Genomic DNA, 6,925 nt, shown 5'->3' on the forward strand with positions numbered 1-6,925 from the left:
CAATGGTTGCTGGGTTTCCAGCAAAAATGTCGCATCAAATCTGTAGTTATGGGTGAGATGCTCGCTATTGCAGTTGGACTAAAGTTGGCAATTGAGAGAAATTGGCAGATGCTTGAAATTGCTTCAGACTCAAAACAGGTGGTTGACCAAATCCAAGATGCAATGACAGTTAAAGATGCTAATATGTACATCCTCCAATCTTGCAGGGACCGAATTGAGCAACTCAGTTCAGCAAGGTTATATTATGAAGGCAGGAGTTCTAACAAGGTAGCTGATTGTCTAGCTAAATATTGTAGAAAGTCCCCAGATAGGGGCATTTTGATTGTAACCTTAACTAATCCCCCAGATTATGTTCGTGATGTACTTTTGGAGGATAGACCTCCCTAACTCTTTGTATCCAATTTTAATTATATTTTACAAGTAGACTTTTTTTTTTTTTCTAATAATCGATTACAGGTAGACTGATTACTTGATTAGGCTCAGTTTTTGTTTCAAAAAAATAAAATAAAAAATTAGGCTCAATTTTCTTTCTTTTTTTTTTTTTTTTTTTTTTTTTTTAAATTCTGGGTTCTGGTTTATAAATATGGCAACTCAGTTTACAGAATCCTATTTTTCATGGGGGAGGTTGTTAGTGAGCTTATAATGTGACACTTCGTGAAGTACTTATATTTACTTGAATTTGTTAATGAAGCTGATAATCATCCCAATAGCTTTTCATTTTGTTGGTCATGCGATTGGTGGAAGTTATAATCTCTTTATGGCATCTTCCCCCCAAGAAACAATGTATTCTCTTGAATCTGGTTTACATATGACTTATCGCTTGTTCGGTGCTTATGTTTGTTATGGTGTGACATTGCTAGGTTAAAGTCGATCATTTATAAATGGCGATATCTACATGAGTGCCACTATTTGGAGTTTCTGCGTTTTTATTACCCCTCAGGTTTGTCAACTTTTTCTTTTCAATGCTCAAGTTAAATTGACCTTTATCTCATTGGAGTCTTCATCTGCTTGGTTGTTGGATAAGATTGTATTTTATGGGGAAGTTTTGGTGAAAATAGCCCAAACAGGGAAAAGATGTTAAATCCACAGACCACGGCCTAAGATAGGAATAAATGAATAATAATGCAAAATGTTTTTCTTTCCTTTCTTCAATTTTCTTTTTTAAATAAATAATTGTAATGGGTACTAGCTTGATGACACCACAAGTTAATGTTCAGGAGGTTGAGACATGCTCAATACAAAACGGCCGAAGGTAGACCACTTCAGCAGATTCTTAAGAAGAAATTCCAATCACGTTCCACTGTAATTATTTTGTATTTTTCCTAATATGTAATTTTTCTTAATTGTTCATGTATATATTTAAATCATTTGTTCAATAACATGTTTTTTTTTTAAATTTTATAATAAGTCATTAACATGCCTCTTCAGCTTAATTCCAGTTTAGTTTAGTTCAATAAATCAAAACACGCCCTTAATCCAATTAATGATTTGATTTCTCTCACTTTATTAAGAGCAATTTTGAAGTTAGGAACAACGAAGTAAGAAAATGGTGTACTTATTTAATCATCGAATATTAATTTTACACCATCGTTAAATAGCAATTGAAAGTATGTAGACTCTAAAGTCCAAATACATAACTCCACTACAATTGGTTATAAAACGTTATTATCAAAATCACGCATTGATTGACGTAATTAATGTTTATTTTACATTAGTATTTTCACTTTTAGTTCTCTCTTAACTATTAAAGTTGCAAGTTGAAACTCTTTTCAACTAGCTACCTGAAGGCCCCAAGTAATAGTTGACCCTAATCTTTTAGTTTCTTTTTATCTATTTATTATTTATTTTGAGAAAACTTTTCTTTCTTCAGCTGGGTTTCAACTTTCAAACATAGTCGTTTTTTGATTTGGTCTAAAAAAGTCTTTTTTTTATATCCTAATCAATGTTTAAGCTAGTTGGTAACACCTACTAATTATTTTGTTTTTGATTATAATTTGTTCTAATTAGTCCATTATAAATTTCTAAGGAGGACGACATCACCTACGATCAACGAAAGTATAAATCCTCGATATCAAAGCACCTTGACTAATTAAATTCATAACATACAATACATTTCCACACAATTTTTTCTTGCAAATAAATATTACATTAATATTTCTTCTAAACAAGATTAATTAATCTTGACAAGTATTATCTAGCTAGACAAGCAACGGGCATGGGTAAGGCTGGATCACGGGTTTGTCGCGGTATCAGCCTTATAATCGTACTAGCCATAGCCGGTGTATTAATATGGTTTCTTGTCAAACTATACAACCCAAGGTTCTACCTTGATCAGTTTTCCGTTTTCTCCCGCCAAGAAACTACGAGCTCCCACAATAATAATTACACGATTCAATATGATTTATGGATCAGAAATAATTATATTCATAACGATGATTTGGGAATTTACTACGATGCCCTCAACGTAACGTTTTATTACAAACCAGACGTCAACAGCTTCCCTATTAAGATTGGTGATGCTACTTTTAGCCCGTTCTACATACATCGGTCTAGGAGTACGCATCGTGCCGGGAGTTTCGTTACTCGAGGGGTAAAATTGGAAAATGATACCGCGTCTCCGGTGATTTTTCGGGTGGAATTGTCAACGGCCGTGAGGTATAGGAAACCGTTGTTGAAGACCAAACGACACCGTATGAAGGTAGGGGCTGACTTTGAAGTCAACGATCAAGGTACCATGATCAATAAGGAAGTTAAACACTTAAACTTAAGTCAAATGCTAAAAGGAACGGTAAAGTTCGTTTACAGTTGATGGGTATTTTGGGGATCTTTCTTTGTAATAATATTCCGTTGTAATTTTTTTACTAGCAATTTCTCCCCTTATTCATTTTTTTTGTTTGTTACTCGTATAAAAAATGTTATTGTTTGTTTATTTTTCATGCTAAATTGTACAAAGTAATTGGTATGTTTACAAAACAAATTTGAAGACAATATTTTGAATTTATTTTAGTTGAGTGAAAAAAAAAAAAAAAAAAAAAAACTGTTATGGTATAATTAAAGCACAATATTCACTTGAATAGTCGTTGAAATTTACTTTTTCTATTGTGTTATAAATTCAATAGCTTTTTTTAACACAAATAGAAGATATATATATATTAAAAGGCTATAGCCTTGATATTTACATTATACATCCCATGATATATATAAGGAAAATTGATGCAGCAGCAAAATAAGCCTATTAAAAGGGCTAAGATTAAGGCCGAAACTGATCCCCTATAGAGAACAGTATATACATCAGTAATTATCCAAAAGCTATGTACTTCCACAACTGAAATCTATAGACTGGCAGCATTCATCTGAAATTCCCAAAAGCTAGCAATATCTATATCAACATCATCATCCATAAGCAAAGAGAAAGAACCTCTGCCTCTAATGAGCTGTTGCTTCTGCAACATTTGCTTTCTCTGACTCGTACAATTTAGAAACACATTCTGGAACCAGATAATGTTTCTTGTAGCCAATAGCCATCTCTCGTCCAAATACAGCAAGACGATGAGCCAATTCATTCCCTTCTCTTGGGATATGAGTAACCACAGCAACCTCAAACTTAGACAAAACAGCAGCAACATCACAGATAGTTGCGGCTAACTCGTGATGAGGATTGGAACCTGATGTCATTAGCATATCACGAAGGACTTTGGCATCAGTTTCAACAATCACCTTTTTGATCCCCAAATCCATTGCAATAGATAAGCCATCATTCATAGCATAGAGCTCAGTGAGAAAAGGTGAAATTGCATCATATTTGCATGAGAATCCCACATACCACGAACCATCAGACCTTCTAATTACCCCTCCTCCAGAAGAGATAGCAGAATTAATCCAAGCACCATCCATATTTATCTTGAAAAATCCTTCTCTAGGTGCCTTCCAATCGAAATCGGAAGAAATCTGCTCCTTACCCTTCCTGCTCTTGCACTCCTGTAACATTGAACTTGAAATTTTATAATCAAAGAGGAATTTAGTAAATAAAGAGATCGGACCAATATGTTTTTTTTCAAAAACAGTATTATTCCTATGCAACCAGAGGTGCCACAAAGCTGTAACAAAAATCATTTTCCACTTCTTATCGAAACCAAGATTATAGTTTATCCAAATTTCCCAAGAAGAATTTTTAAAAATATCAAAATTGAAATTATTAGGAAGATAAACTTTGTTAAAAATATCATTCCACAAAATTGAGGAAGAGAAGCAATCCCTAAAGATATGAATATGAGGTTCTGAGTAAATGTTACATCTAGAACATATAGGAGATATCAACGGCATATAGGTAGCCAAAGTTTCTGCCACGGGCAAAATCGAATGAGCACAATTCCCATAAGAACATTCTATATTTAAAGGGAGCTTGAATTTTCCATAAACCTTTCCAAGAATTAATATTAGAAGAAGCTTGGCACTTTCCTTTCAAAAGAAAATGATAAGCTGATCTAACACTAAATATACCATCCTTGCTTAAATCCCAAGTGATAAAGTCCTCTAAATCTGTAAATTTCGACAAAGGTGTGGCTTTGATCATGTTGATAACATGCTGAGGTAAAAGGTGAAGGATGTCATTCAAATACCAAGCTCTATCCTTGATTATATTAGACACTTTCCAATCATCCATGTGAGGAGGAATATCACAAATCATCACATCTTTTAAAATTGAGGAACCTAGCCAATGATGATACCATAATGAAGTAGAACTCCCATTACCAATTCCTACCCTTAAACCCGAGGCTAATAACTCCCTGCCCTTTAGAATGTCTTTCCAAATTTGAGAATGATTAGGGCTAACATGACAATAAAAAAGACCTCCTCTCTTCAAATAATTTTCACTCAAAATCCTAACCCATAATTTGTCAGGTTTAGTAAGGATCATCCAACCTAACTTAGCCATGAAGGCCATGTTCCACAATTTTAATCTTCTAATCCCTAATCCTCCTATTTCCATAGACACTACTAGAAATAGGCTAAATTACGACGGAATAATTACGACGGACATTTTTTTCCGTCGTTAAGGTGGATATTTACGACGGAAAACATTTCGTCGCAATTTAGCGACGGAAAATTTCAATTACGAGGCATTTTCCCTCGTAAATTTTACGACGGAATTTAAATATAAACTTCTGACGGAATATTCCGTCGTAAAGTAATTTGCGACGGAATATTCCGTCGTAAGTTTATATTTACGACGGAATTTATTTCCGTCGTAAAAGTCATTGTCATTTTTGAAAATTAAAATTGTATCCTTGACCTAAAAAAAGGGGGAAAGAAACGCAGAGAGAGAAAGAGAAGCAGCGGCAGGAGAGAGAGAAAGAGAAGGAGAGAGAGAAGGAAAGAGAAGAAAGAACGAGGCGGCCCTGGTTTTTTTGGCGACGCCCTGGTGAACGAAAGAGAAGGAGAGAGAAAGAGAGAGGGAATTTTCGGAGTCGTCGTTGCACAGAAGAAAGAGAAGGAGAGAGAAAGAGAGAGGGAAAGAGAAGTCGCCGCCGTCGGTGACCCAAACCTCAGCCCTCCGTCACGCAACTGCCGCCGTCGGTGACCCAAACAGAGCCGACATTGTAAGAGAGAAAGAGGATGAGTAGGAGAAAGAAAAAGAGGTCGAGAAGGAGAAAGAGGGCGGCTGAAGGGGCGGCTTGTGTCCGTCGTCGAGCCTCCGGCGCCACCTTTGTTTTTGTTTTTTTTTTTCATTCGAATCTGACTTTTTTTGCTTTGACCACCACAACCGCAGCCTCCGACCTCCGGCCTCCTCCCTTCCCTCGCCATGGATGGTTGTTGTTGCCGGCGCCGCGCCAAGGTCAGTTTTCCCCACTTTTTTTAATTTTTTTTTGTTAAATAATAAACCCTTATTTATTTAATTTATTTTTTAAAATATTTTGTAGGATTTGTACAATTAGATTGTTTGATTGTCAAAAAGAAGTGCAGATCTAAAGGTTAGTCACATTACAAACTCTAATATTTTGTATGTATGTTACTTTGGTTTGGTTTTGTTTAACATAACTTCGTTAAGTTAAGTTTTTTCTAATATAATGTGTTTTAGTTTAGTTTAGTTTACTTTTTTTTTGTAAGTATGTTAGTTTAGTTTAGTTTACTTTTTTGTAAGTATGTTAGTTTAGTTAAGTTTTTTTTTTTTTTTTTTTTAAAATATAATGTGGTTTAATTTAGTTTAGTTTTACTAAAGTATATTAGATTAGTTTAATATTATGAAACTTTAGTTTAGTTTATTTTAATATAATGTGGTTTAATTTAGTTTAGTTTTACTAAAGTATATTAGATTAGTTTAATATTATGAAACTTTAGGTACGTTTTGTTTGTTTTGTTTAATATGATGTATGTTAGATTACTTTAGTTCATTATAATCTAGTTTAGTTTTGTTTAGTTTAATATAATGTTTCTTACTTAAGTTTAATTTTTTATAATGCATGTTACTATATTTAATATTATGATATGTTAGTTTAGTTTGGTTTTGTTTGGTTTGATTTGTTTATATTAATGTTATGATTTTATGATATGTTTGTTTATGTTAAGTTTAATTATGATATATTTGTATAATTTTTTGTATGTTAGTTTAGTTTTAACATCTTTAAAAAAATCATTTGCATAATCATATGCCTAGATACCCGTTCAAGGCATACACATTAGGAGTATGTCTTGAATAATCCCCGGTTGGGACTGTCCTTGTACGTTTATTCTCACTTAGGTGGTGAATGTATCCCTTTGTTTTAATTCTAAGGAAGATCCTTGCTTGTCATTTCTCTACAATGTTCTCTAGGTACATATATAGGTGTTTCTAATCGCCTATATTGTGTACTTGGGGAACTGTAGGAAGATGCTGCCGGATTTTCCATAGAATTAAAATTCTGGCATACATTCACTAGTGAGATTG

General features: G+C 33.8%; 1 protein-coding gene across 1 annotated transcript; it reads left to right on the forward strand.

Moving 5' to 3' along the window:
* Window positions 1–2,103: 2,103 nt before the first annotated feature.
* On the forward strand, window positions 2,104–2,978 carry LOC110723550 (protein NDR1-like). The gene has a single exon (XM_021902899.1). The coding sequence runs from the start codon at window positions 2,216–2,218 to the stop codon at window positions 2,807–2,809; it is 594 nt and encodes a 197-aa protein (XP_021758591.1). The 5' UTR covers window positions 2,104–2,215; the 3' UTR covers window positions 2,810–2,978.
* Window positions 2,979–6,925: the final 3,947 nt, after the last annotated feature.

This window comes from Chenopodium quinoa, unplaced genomic scaffold (assembly GCF_001683475.1).
Source record: "Chenopodium quinoa cultivar QQ74 unplaced genomic scaffold, ASM168347v1, whole genome shotgun sequence".
Classification (NCBI taxonomy): domain Eukaryota; kingdom Viridiplantae; phylum Streptophyta; class Magnoliopsida; order Caryophyllales; family Amaranthaceae; genus Chenopodium; species Chenopodium quinoa.

What these genes read in the sequence shown, in the direction of transcription:
- LOC110723550 (XM_021902899.1), top strand. Translation starts at nt 2,216, where the DNA reads ATGGGTAAGGCTGGATCACGGGTTTGTCGCGGTATCAGCCTTATAATC.